Genomic DNA, 13,085 nt, shown 5'->3' on the forward strand with positions numbered 1-13,085 from the left:
TGTTTTGCATTTCCATATGTAATAAGTAACTTTATGGATTCGGCAAAGCGCTTCACAAAAGAAACAAGGCCACCGACGATAAAGTTATAGCATACGCCTATACATAATTACAGACTTGGAAAGGTGGGAAATGGCACAACATTGCAGCCGATTATACGGATAACTGTCGCTGCATGGGACATTTCACCCAACTGAAATGAAACCACTATATTCTTATTTCTTGACCGTAAAACCACCATAAAAAGCACCAGAATGTTCCACTACTAAAAACCACTGCAGATGTTCGCTTCACTTTCCTGGAGCACCTCTGTCACATGAGTCACACTGATCCTTTGTCTTCCCATTATTCAAACGCAGATCCTCAGCCGTGAATAACGAGATGAAGATTAATGGGGGCAAGAGTCATCTCAGAAGCGTTTACTGCCACGCCCGCATTTTTGTCAAACGCCATCCTTGTGGGACTACTCGTCATTAGACTCTGTTGTTGAACATGAAGGGGAACCGCCTGTTGAACTCTGGCATCAGATCTCATAACGGGCTGACTTCTCGTTTTATGTCCAACCACAAAACGAGGCCAGAGAGGCTTTCACCCTTCGTGTGGGCAGTGAAGCAGCACCCTGCCTAACCGCCACGAGGGACTTAACTGCCGGCGGCGGCACAGAGTGCGATCTGTCACGTTAATGATCATTTTCTATTGGCAGAAGAGTGCAAAGCGGGTCGTGCGGCTTTCCAGTGTCGACCCATTTACAGCTAATTGTCAAGCTGTTCAACATACTTCATGGCGCTCAATTAGGAGCGGAGAAGGGAGGGCAGCTCATAATGGTGATTTGGCACCTTTAAAGACATTTCAGACAGTGTTATGGCAGTTATGATTCAAGGGGGCCTGAGCCAACCATCTGCATTGACATTCCTGCTTTTGCCCACTAAAGTGTGCTATTAGGATACTGTGCTCCAGCAATGACGAATGCCAAGTCATGCTTGTCGTATATTAAGATAAAGACATCGAGGAAGCTATAAAAATGACCATCTGGGATTCACATTTGCATGGTTTACTTGATGAGTGGATTTGATGTGATACGTCCACAGAGACCCATAAGAGACACGCAGGAAAAATAATTTCACTAAATGTTTCCATTACCTGGAGAAACATGTTTCCTGTGTCACTGCGGCAGCCACAGGCATGCAGCTTTTATTAATTAAGCTGTTCTCCCTCCAGGCTGGAATTGAACAAAAACATCAGAGCTGCACTTTATATTAACAGTGGAAAGGATGCTTATATGTCACGTACAAATGTGTGAGCCCACAGAGAATCACCACCACCTCAGTTTGGTGAATTGTTGAAGGCGTTTACAGCCTCCAACTCTCCGTCTGTGGTTCACTCTGACTGCTCTTATCAACCCGATATAGAGCTACGTTCAGCTGCCTGTTGTGCACTAACTGCTCAGCCCCAAACGCCAGCGTTAGCAGCTAGCTGGTGGCATTCAGGCAGAGTTGGGGGAGACCAAAACGGAGCTAAAAGCAGTGTGACTATAAGTGGCAAGAACTACAACTGCAGAATAAAACAATGTCAGTCTTCTGCTTACAGATGGTTGGTTTCTTTCCCAAACACACACCATATACTGTCATCACAACGCAGAGCATCAGTGTTGGTGCCATTTAAAAAAAATTAAAAAAAAGGGAAGCAGACATTTCATTTTGCACTGAGGCGTCTACAGCTCAACTTTTTACTTTTTTCCCTGCTACTGCTCTGCAATATTTACGCTTTCCTCCTGCCCGCTCCTCTGCTCTGCCCTGCAGCTCGAACCAGATTTCATTAGAGCCTTCAAAGATGCTCTGGCCAGCGTTTGAAGAAGAAGGGCAGAGAGACTGTGACTGAGGAGAGGCGGAGCAGCCTGCCGAGGCGTTTTTGTCCATCTTTACGCTCGACGTCTATTCATCTCTTGAGATTCGGCGCCGTCAGCCATTTAACGACTCCCTGTCGAAAGGATTGAAAAGTTGTGTCTTGGCGTTTAAGGAGATGAGAAGGTTGAGATTTTGGATTATGTTGATTGTATCACACCGACATGCTCAAGACGGTGTTTAGATAATGAAGGCCAGAGATGCGGTGTGTTCTCGGGGCGATCATTTATCGAGTGTGTGTTGTTTGGCGCCTTCAAGTGACATCTACGGATGTTATTTGGCCATCTTGTGGTTGGAAACACAATGAAATGCTTTGGGTGAATGAATCCAGAGGTTTTGGATCAAGCCTGTTTTAAAAATCAGAATCAGCTTTATTGGCACATACATTTGGTTTTACATTGCTCTCACTGTACATATATAACTATTATATACAATTAACAAGATAGACATAAAAAAGACATTGAAGACAAATAGTATTTGATATCTGTGGGTCAGTTCTAAATGGTTAGATGTCACTTTGACTTTAATGAAGGACACAATAACCAACAACGCTCAAGGTCACTTCCATGATCGAATCTGCAATTTCTAATCTTGTTTTCCAGTTTACTCATTTCCTTGTGATCTCAGGATTAGTGTCGAGCGCCAGGCAGAAAATCACCCCAGAATAATGAAGGTTTGCCGTTTATTTTTAATCATATAGCGCCACAGTGGCGTTTGATAATCAGTCCTGTGTGCAGCCGGCGAGAGAGAGCACGGGGCCCGTGCATGGATGAGGGGAAATTGAGGAAAAATTGAGCTTGCACAAATCCAGTCGGTTTATGCATTTGCACCAGATCACATATTATGTTTATAAGCTTTTGAGTAGAAGTTAACAGCAGATCTTCAGTCAGTTCTGTATTAACAGAGAAAATGAAGAGAATACATCTTACTCCACACATTCGTATTTAATATCCAGGTTGATTTGATCTGTTTTGAAACATTATGTTGTATTAATAATATTATTACAATAGCTTTGATGGAAGTTTTGGACAACATGAAAAAAATTTAACAGCTATGACAACAAAAAATAGTTTTACAGAAGAAAGTAAATTTCACTTATTTCCTTTCCTAAGCTCTCAACTCTTACCTTCACATCTCTGAGTTGTTGTGTCTTCTTTAGTCCAGCAGAGGGCAGCAAAGTCCTCTGCTGTGCAGCTCTTCTGTATTAGTTCATATCAGGCTGTTGTACTGTATTTACACATCGTAAGACTTTACAGTTGGCCGATGACAGCAGTGTGTGACAACTGTTGTATTTGTAGGTTCATCTACTTGCAACCTGCTATGATTAATGCATTTTTATGAACTCCTTTATTGGAACTAAATGAATACGGTTTGTTTTTGCTGCTTAACGTGTTCAGTACAGTCAGCCAAAGTAATAAAGAGTGATTACACGCTGGCGCCTTCAGGCTTATTAACAGGCGTAAAGGTCCCGTCAGTCCCGCAGTCAAAACATCACAGAATGGCTTGTTCTCACATCTGAGCTGAAAGGGAAAAATATCAACCCGTGACTCTGTAATCCACTCTCTTTACGCTCAGGAATGTTATTATGGAACAGGACATGTCATATGCCTGCTGGGAAATTTGTTCTCCTTTGTCTCTCACTCCACTTCCATGAGGAGCATGAAATACATAAAAGACATTTTGTTTGTGAGGAATCCTTACAAGGAAGCTGCGAGACAAAAACATCGGATGCTGAGAGGTTTTCTAGTTTTCATTTAGACTCAGAGAAAGCACAATTCTGTGGAGATTAATGCTTAATGCTTCATTGGATAATTATTCAGGCTGGAAACAGAAGCTGAGAAGATGACAACGTGAGAGGAGATGTATATCGCGCTGCCGGCATGTCAGTGTAAGATGTCGATTTCCAAAATGTGAATTGCCTTTTAGAAGAAATGATGATGGACAGCAGTAAAAAAAAAAAAATCAACTTTGATTGCAGCAGAACAAGCCTTTTTTTTAAATTTTTAATGGTGCCTGCATTACCCACAATGCAACACGAGTAGCAAAAGTTGCATTATACTGCATTCCGAAATCCAAATAATATTGGCAAAATATAATATAAAGAACATGTATAAGGCCTCCTATTAAGACACGATAGCATTTCCCTTGTAGTCACACCAGATAGCCTTTTAGTTAAGATAAATTAACTCTTTATCGGTCCCACAGTCGGGACATTTACGGGATTACAACAGAAGAGGGTAAAGTGCAAACAATAAATATTAAAAAAGAAACAAGATCAAAACAAGTGTTATAAATAAGCAAAAAAACAAAACGGTAAAGAATCCACAGTAACTGAGATATTATAAATACAGGCAGAATAACCTATTGCAGGTTTTAAGTGTTGTGTGGTCGACTTGGAGCACAGCTGGTTGTGCCGCCTGACGGCAGCAGGAAGACCTGCGGGACCTCAGCGCTCCTGCACACGCAGGAGGGGAGCAGCCGGTGGCTGAAGGAGCTGCACAGAGCTGCCAGAGGGTCCTGGTCCTGCAGGTCTCTGCCCGTGTTGAATCCATGGTTAGCCAAATAACATAGAGGGATGACTGGAGATCTTCTAGATTGTAACTATGACTCTTGATGTGACTGCAGGCATTCCGGCGACCGTTTCTCGCCACGTCCGTCCTTACTTTCACCAAGCGGAAGATCTCGCCTGTGTCAAAGGTTTCTGTCACCAACAAGTCGGAGGCTAACATGAGCGGCTGGTAATTAGGGTTTAGAGTCTGCACATGAGCTCAGACTTCAGCCTGCTGTACACCTTTTTATTTGGATTTAATTCCATTTTTTTTAAATATAGTATTTTAGTACTATTGAATTACTTTCATAGCTATGATGAAATGTAGTTTAAATAAAGACACAAACCACAAAAACTACCAAAATGGGCGGCATTAGTCTTCAGCCCCCAAGCAACACCGACTCGCGTGACGTCACTTGAGGCAACCTTTCGCCGGATAAGTTCACCTTCAATCTGTAGAATAGCATAAAGACTGCACGGTCTTATTGTTTTGCTCTTTGTGTCGCAAAATAATTCATGAGTAGATATTGTTTTGAAGTTATTTTTGCCCCACCTTTAACTCACACTGGCCTCAAAGGACTCACCAAGTCATGCAATGATGTATTGTTTCTTTTATCTGTGTGTGTGTGTGTGTGTGTGTGTGTGTGTGTGTGTGTGTGTGAGTGACTAACCGCCGTGTCTGCAGCGACTGTTTTTCATATCCTCTCATTAGATGCCGTGCTGATGAAACTGCTGCTTATAGTTTATACATGAGGCGCTGAAACTCCACAGCCGCACTTGCCTCATTTTATCTTCGAAGACAAAGTGGGAGAGATTCGGGAAGTCTGATCCGGGCACGGTATCGTTTTTGCTTTCTCATTTGTAAGCGTTCAAGCGATGCATTCCTCGAGCTCGTGCTTCATTTGTGGCAGATGTGTCTCGTGTTGCATCCAGGTCACTTCCCACCACTTATTCCGTTCAAGCGTCGCATCTCCTGCTTTTTGGTAGCTCGAGAAGAAGGCGTCATTTCACTGCTTCGGTGACCTCTCCGTGGCCTTCGTGCGGTCGCTGTTTTGCTTTTGCTCCAGTCTGGTGGATCGGGCGCTCTGCTCCTGTAACATGTTACTGTGTCTGATGTTCTTTTGGTTGTTTGGTGGGCAAAGTTGAGACGGAAACCCCCGGGCTGATAGCTCTGCTATTTGGCTCCACAACCGGCTAATATAGCATTTAAACCCCGCTGATGATCAGTGTTGTTCTCTACACAACATGTTTTATGGCCTAATTTGAGGCAAAGCAGTAAATGCAGTGCAGTCTGTTCCGACATCTGTGACCATAAAAGCCGTAAAATCTGCTAATTAACATACAATTGCCACAGGTTTTTATCACACAGCCAACTTGTTGCCTTCTGGCAAAATGCATCATTTTGAGAAAAAAAAAGGTATGACCCAGCTTGTAATGAAATGCTTCTGTCTAACAGAGCCTCTCCCTTTTCCGTCCCACTGGAGTCAGTAAAGTAGGCCTGTTGTTGGTAAACAGTTTAATTTCTTGTATGCTTTATGAACTGACAGTTGCGAGGTAGAAATAGCATGTAGCTTTGTGATAAATGCCAAACTGTAAGCCCTTAGAAACATTTCAATATCTCCCTGGAAGTTGACATTCAAAACACAGCTGACATTTACCAGAGGAAGCTGAGCTCAAACAAATACACACAGTTCTTTCTTCAGTTTATTAAAATATCTTGCTCCTGCCGGCAGAGAGTCTTGACTAAAGGATAAATACAAAGCTCACAGTGTGAGGAGTTTACTATAGTTTGACTAAATGTCAGAGTGATTTTGAAATGATCGTTAGTCTTGACAGAGAAAAGGACACGCTGACAGCTAGAGACCGGTCCGGCACATTGCAGTGCAACAGGGCTGTATAGAAGGTTGCATCGTGGGAAATCCACCTATGTCAGCGTTTACTAATTCCTATGAAATATGTATGATTTGAGAATATATTCACACAGCGGTTTAATCTGTCTTTACGGTACTTAGTATTTCTTAAAACTGTATGGAGAATTAAAATGATGGCACACACTGTGTTAACAGCTGATTGACAGAGACGTTGGGCTGGTTGTGTCCCTGCCTTTTCTTTTACGAGTAAGGAGGAGAAAACCTCTCTACTCCAACACACACACTTCAAAGGCGGCTCTAGCTCTAGAAAGAGGACACTTCAGTCGGAGAGGGAGGATTTCATAGGGAAACGGTGCAGGGATCGAGTCTCAGACAACACCACCATCCCCCTGGGTCCCAAGATGGAAGTGATGATGATCGGGGATGAAGAGGACGGCCGGTGATGGAGGACAGGCCCTCAAAGTTTAGCCTGTTGGAAAAAAAAAAGGAGTCTTTTGAAGAGAAGGGCAGACTTGGCCCATCTAAGCCCTCTGCAGACGCCCACTCGCTCCCCTGGTAACATGCCAGAGAGAGAGCGATACAGAGAGAGGTAGATGGGAAAGAGATAGACACTGAGAAGTATTTAGAGCGAGAAACAAAAAAAGAGAAGCGGGAGGAGTGGGCTGCAATGCGCATCGGATGAGGAGACGGTTAAGAAGAGAGATGATGATGATGAAACGGAATAGTGGAGGGCATGAATGAGGAGATGAACGAAGGGGTGGTGAATGGAAGAGACAATGACAGCGCGGAGGAGGAGGAGGAGGAGGAGGAGGAGAGAGGAAGAATGAATCAAACATGAGATTGGGGTCAATTAAAAAGGAAGACTGTCAGGCTGGAAACCGATTTAGAGACGGAGACAGCTGCAGAGAGACAGAGCGGAGGCGAGAGATGGAGGAGGAAGGGTGTGCTGGAGAGTCGGGCATCTGCCTGTGACTTCCTGAGTTCCACTGCCAGACTGGTAGTAATTAAACAAGCTGATATAGATATAGATATACGCACTCCAAACACACATGTATCAATACAACAAGCAGGAAAGAAAGAAGGCGTAGAAGGAGAGATGAAGGCAGCAGAGCCGTGTCAGAGGGAGGGAGGTGAGTGGAGGATGTGAAACAGGGAAACACGGCGGAGGGATGGTGGGAGCACGCAGGGGGAGGCGGGAGGCGTCACCGGGACTTTCCCTGAGCTTTTTTTTTTTTTCTTCGTCTTTTTCTCTCTCCTCCCCTGTTTTTCAGAGTAGGTGGTGGGCAGTGTCTCTCTCTCTCTCTCTCTGTCTCTCTCTCTCTCTCTCTCTCTCTCTCTCTCTCTCTCTCTCCCTCTGCAAGTCACGCACAGCAGCTCACCACCTCGACTCAGCCTCACTGCTCGTCTCTCTAACGAGACCCGGGACTCCTGCAGGACGGCTGCTCACTCAGTCAGCAAATTCGGTTGAGGGAAGAGGAGCGTTTGTTTGTTCGTGTGCGGTGCCTATCAGAGCCTATCAGAGCTTCAAACTCCTCAAAAGATACCGCTTTTGACAGGTTTTCCGTTGAGACCTCTTTAATTGGATTTCTCTCCGAGTGGAGTTGTGTGCAGTTCCTGTACTCTTTGTGGAGACAGAAACTTTAGCGTCGGCCCCCTTTTGTTGCTGGATTTTTGCCGTCGCTTGTGTCCACCTGAGGCCGTCTGACCCTTTCTGGAGATGAGATCCAGTTGTGTGCAGGTCAAGCCGGCAGCTACACAGCAATGCAGCGTGAGTGTTTACAAGCTGCTGCATGGTGTTGGTCTGTCATCCCTTTTGGTTGTGGGGTGAAGAGTCTGGGAGAGAGGTGGTGCGGGGGGGGGGGGGGGGTGGGGCATTTGTTTGAAATGAGAAGCATAGTTTTCCCCCAAAACTGAGTGTTTGTTGACTGCTGTGACGCTAGAACCAGCTAGCCAGCAGGACTCACTCTGCTGGTAAACATTTACTCGTACAGCATCCTCAAAAGTTTTTGAAATGGGTTTTTAAAATTGTGGAAAAGGTGGAACACCAAACTCATTCCCACACTCATGAATAAGATGTCTGATTTAATGGATGCAAGTTTATTATCATGAACTCTTTCCAGAGATGGTTACTACGGGTTGATACATTTTATTAATGCTTTATAGATCATTGTAGCTCCAACTATTTATACAGACTGACTCATTAAAATGTGATACCAATAAAACTAAAGCCCAGCAAATGTAGCAACCGAGCTATTAGCTAAGCGGTATATTGTTTAACAGTTGTGGAAATTAAATAAATAAATAAAACATGAGTAGAAATGGCATGCAGACGTATGGAGTTGAGGATGTTTTGAGGCATAATCCTAAAGAATGCGACAAAACCAAAAGTTAATTTAGTGATAACCAACATGAGCAAAGATCATTCTGATCTGAACTCTCATCCTAAACCACTGTTAAGCAATAAATCCAAATTCCCCACCTCTGGACAAGTTAAACTGCACTGAGAAGTCTCGGCTAATGGCCCCCGCTAAGTCCACAGATATATATCCGCTGAAGGGGTTTCCGCTGAGATGCTCAGATCTCTTCAGTCGTAATTTCCTGTTGCTGCAAAGAGCCTGTTTAATTAGTTAGACCCGCTGGAATGATAACACACCTCCCCCTACGCAACCTTCCTCCTCTCCACTTCTATATATATCACTCTGCTCCGAGAAGCATCCAGCTCCAGGGAGTCCTGTACGTGTGTGTTCAAGCATGAATACTGTGTGTGTGTGTGTGTGTGTGTGTGTGTGTGTGTGTGTGTGTGTGTGTGTGTGTGTGTGTCTTTTGTTTTGGTGCAAATGTGAGTGTGCTCAGTGATGATGTGCGAGTGGATGTGTGGCGCTTTCGGCTTGCATGCATGAAATGAAATATTCAGGTGACAGGGAGGCACTCTGGTCCTCATAATCTCTTTTTCTTCAGCGCTCTGCGTGCGATGACGCTGCTCAGTTCAGATTCAGTTCCCTCATTTAGCTTTTAACCAGAAGCAGCTTCACTTAAATTAGGTACTTACAAGTTGGAAAAAAAGACACATATGCGTTGAATATTTCTGCATAGATATGAATGGAAGATAAATAGCAGTGGGGGGGGGTGTACAACGAGTTGTTGCCCACAGGCTTTAGAGCACTTTCTGCATTATACATCAGCCCCTTTCTTTTTTTTTTCTTTACTTCCTGCCCCGAGTTATCAAAGGCATCAGCTGTTCTTTAACCTCAACTGGATTCATTTCCAGTTGAATGTTGCAACACAAACAAAAGGCTGTGACTTGTGTCCTCTTTGACAGATCACAATTATAACACACATCAAGGCGTTGTTGTGGTTTTGTGCTGAAGGCAGTTTGAGGCAAACAAGAGGCACTCGGGTTGCTCAAAGGAAGGCAGCGCTCCCAACGCTGGAAGTGTCCTTTGGTTTGTATAAGTTGCTTCTGTAGCATGTCCCCGGCCCGGCCTCGAAATGAGTTGCGTGACCTTTTTGTTGGCATCGCCAGATGACAGCCGGTGAGAGAAAATGGCAGCGTCTTCCTCCTCTTGGCCTTTCCAAGTGACAGGTGTTGCAGAGTTTTTTTTTGCTGTTTCTTCCCTATTTGCTCCTGGTCACAGGTCACATATTTCTTGAGTTGCCAGTACTTTCTTAAAGAATATTAAAATATCTTGGTCGCCAAATGTGTGCGTGTATCTGCAGCTGAACACAATTACATTCTTCCAACCTTTATTTACTCCCATTTGAGTGACCTTTTCTAAACCTACAACTGTTTTAGGAAATGTCTCCTTTAGTATTTAGCCTTTAAAAAACTAAACATTATATTTGTGACTTGTTTTTAAAGATCTACATTTTCAGTGGAGCTTGGGGGTGGAGGCAGTGGATGGATGGCATTGTTGGTTTTCGGTCTTTTCATGCGATTCATCACAAAAAAATATATAATAACGGCAGCTTTATCGTTTAATCATCTCACAGACCCTCAGATTTGTTTTGCTACTTCTCGCAGTGGATCCTTCATCATATATCAAGTCTTAATGCTTTATGGTATAAAAGTAGCTCAAAAGGAAAAAAACCTAAATTCATACATCAACAAGATACATTAACACATTAAATAGATATTTTAAAGTTGGGATTGTGATATCAGAATGTAACAGCAGACTCACATTGAACCATACCTCCAAAACTTTACTCCATTCACAGCTCACCCCTCCACTGAAAACAGTGAATTAAACCTTTTCATTTTGATTGAAAAAGTAAAACTCATTATATTTTCTTCTTCTTTTCATAGCACCACCAAGGGCTGGAAGACATCAACCACACTGAAGAGGTGACGGACACGGAGGATAATGAAGAGGAGGACCTGGGCGTCCTGGACGACCAGCGGAGCATCATCCTCCACCTGCTCTCGCAGCTCAAACTGGGCATGGACCTCACACGGGTACCGACTTTTAAATCAAAGCGACAAAAATGTTTGTGATATTTCAAATAAAAGACCTGTAAAAGTCGGGCTCCAAGCTGCTACTACCTTCGGTGGGTGTCACTGCTAGCTAGCAGCAGCCGCAGGGAGCTAGCAGCAGCGCTATCTTGCTACAGTGGGGACACCCATCGTAGCGGCTAGTAACCCGACTTTTATGGTCAATGTTTTCTGAGCCTTTTCCCTAAAGCCTTTATATCCCTTCAACTCATTGGGTTTCATAGGTGGTGTTGCCTACCTTCATTTTGGAAAAGCGATCACTACTGGAGATGTACGCCAACTTCATGGCCCACCCTGACATGTTCCTGTCAATCACAGCGGGGGTCACGGCCGAGGACCGGATCGTGCGTTTTGTCGAGTACTACCTGACCGCCTTCCACGAGGGGCGGAAGGGGGCCGTGGCCAAGAAGCCCTACAACCCCGTGCTGGGCGAGACCTTCCACTGCTCCTGGGAAGTGCCTCGGGACAGAGTCAAACCGTTGGTCCGATCCAACCAGGGGTCCTCCTGGGAGCCGAGCAGGGGCCCCAACACCACGCAGCAGGGTGACGATGAATCAGCGGCAGACTGCTACAGGGTGCGGTTCGTGGCCGAGCAGGTGTCCCATCATCCACCGGTGTCTGGGTTTTACTGCGAGTGCCGGGAGAAGAGCATGTGCGTCAACGCCCACGTCTGGACCAAGAGCAAGTTCATGGGCATGTCTATAGGCGTGTCCATGGTGGGAGAAGGTCAGATGAGCCACATGGAACTTACAAAAGTCGGGTTACAAGCCGTTACTACCTTCGGTGGGTGTCCCCGCTGTAGCAAGCTAGCGCTGCTGCTAGCTCCCTGCTGCTAGCTCCCGGCTGCGAGCTCCCTGCTAGCAGCAGGGTGGTTGTCGCGGAACTAGCGGAGAGTTAGCAGGAAGCTAGCGAGCAAACTAGCAGCAGCGCCAGCGAGGAGCCAGCAGGGACACTTAACAAAGGTAGTATAGCGGCTTGTAACCCAACGTTTACGGTATAATGCTATAATGTCACACTTTTCCACCTGTTGACTCTCTTTAGTTTGAACTTTTCTTTCTTTCTTACTGAACTCGGTGACATTCTTATTGAGATTAAGATTTATTGTTCAACCTGGCCATACAGTGTAGCATGAACACTATATAATAAATAATAGGTAAGCATTGCAAGACAATTCTCACACACAGCATAAAGCAGTGGAAGAAGTACAGAGACTACTTATTTTGAGTAAAGATGGCAATTTCAGTTATTTCCTGTTCAGGCAACAGTACAACCGAAGTGTCTGCAAACATGCTTGTTCCTCTTTCAGATTGTTACGATATGATATACAGTGGTTACTTGTGTTACCATAACAAAGATGTAAAAAAAAAGAGAAAAGAAAAGCCCATAAAAAAACAGCACTTTCCAGACCATCGCGGTCACCGCGTGGTGTCCAGAATGAGCGCGTATGAGGCCTCTGTCATGGCGATCGATAGGCCGGTCCTCTCTGTCAGCAGCACCATCACACCGTGTGCGGTACGAGTCACCCTGAGCGGAGACGCAGGAAGTCCTTGAACCCGATCGACTGAATCTGGATACATGAACTGATTCAGTCTGACTATACAGCTTTCTCCGGCTTTTGCTGTACCTCAGATTACCCGTCGGCCGGGAATGACGCTGCAGTTCATCGCGGCGTGTGGAGGCTGACGCTGCCTCTCAGAGAACATGGTGACCCTCAAATATTGATTGCTAGATGTTTATTTTAGTAACGGCTGTTCTCCTGAAAGCAGTTAAGCAAGAGAAAAGGAAACAAAGCTACAGAAGTGGATGCAGAGCAGCTGGTTTTTGATTTGACCTGTGTGACCTTGTGATGAGTGCTTTGCTCAGGTCTGCCTCCCGTGATGTAAGGAATCTATCTATCGCAGGCTCACAGGCCATAATGTGTCTTAAGCTTTAATGTGTCTTAAGATAGAATTATGCGCCTGTAGAATGATTATTGACTCCACAAATCAGAGTCAGATGAGGCCAGAAGTGTCACACATCCTGATGGCCTGTGTTAATTAGTGAGCTATCAGCCAGGCTAACTGTTTCCCTCCGTTTCCAGTCTTTGTGCTAAGCTAGGTTAGCCGGCTGCTAGTGATAGCTTCATTTACTGTGCAGACATGAGGGTGGTATCGATCTTTAACTTAACTGTATTTAGGGAAATATGGTCTTAACTCCTAGTATTTTTCTGTGACAGTTACAGTTGCTCGTTACTTTGATTTGACATACAAACATAAGATGCACTTTTTTTTGTAATTTC

At 44.6% G+C, this 13,085-nt stretch overlaps 1 protein-coding gene across 2 annotated transcripts in view; it reads left to right on the plus strand.

The window, feature by feature from the left end:
- The window catches only part of LOC137784930 (oxysterol-binding protein-related protein 10), a 54,718-nt gene that overhangs the window by 37,321 nt on the left and 4,312 nt on the right, over nucleotides 1-13,085 (plus strand). For both annotated transcript variants that reach the window (XM_068575925.1, XM_068575926.1), the window contains 2 exons: nucleotides 10,622-10,771; nucleotides 11,032-11,533. In XM_068575925.1, the coding sequence (XP_068432026.1) occupies nucleotides 10,622-10,771; nucleotides 11,032-11,533 (652 nt within the window). The remainder of the gene's footprint in view (nucleotides 1-10,621; nucleotides 10,772-11,031; nucleotides 11,534-13,085) is intronic.

The sequence above is a fragment of the Clinocottus analis genome, unplaced genomic scaffold (assembly GCF_023055335.1).
Source record: "Clinocottus analis isolate CAN_PGR_092001 unplaced genomic scaffold, fCliAna1.0.p SCAF_14, whole genome shotgun sequence".
Taxonomy (NCBI): Eukaryota; Metazoa; Chordata; class Actinopteri; order Perciformes; family Cottidae; genus Clinocottus; species Clinocottus analis.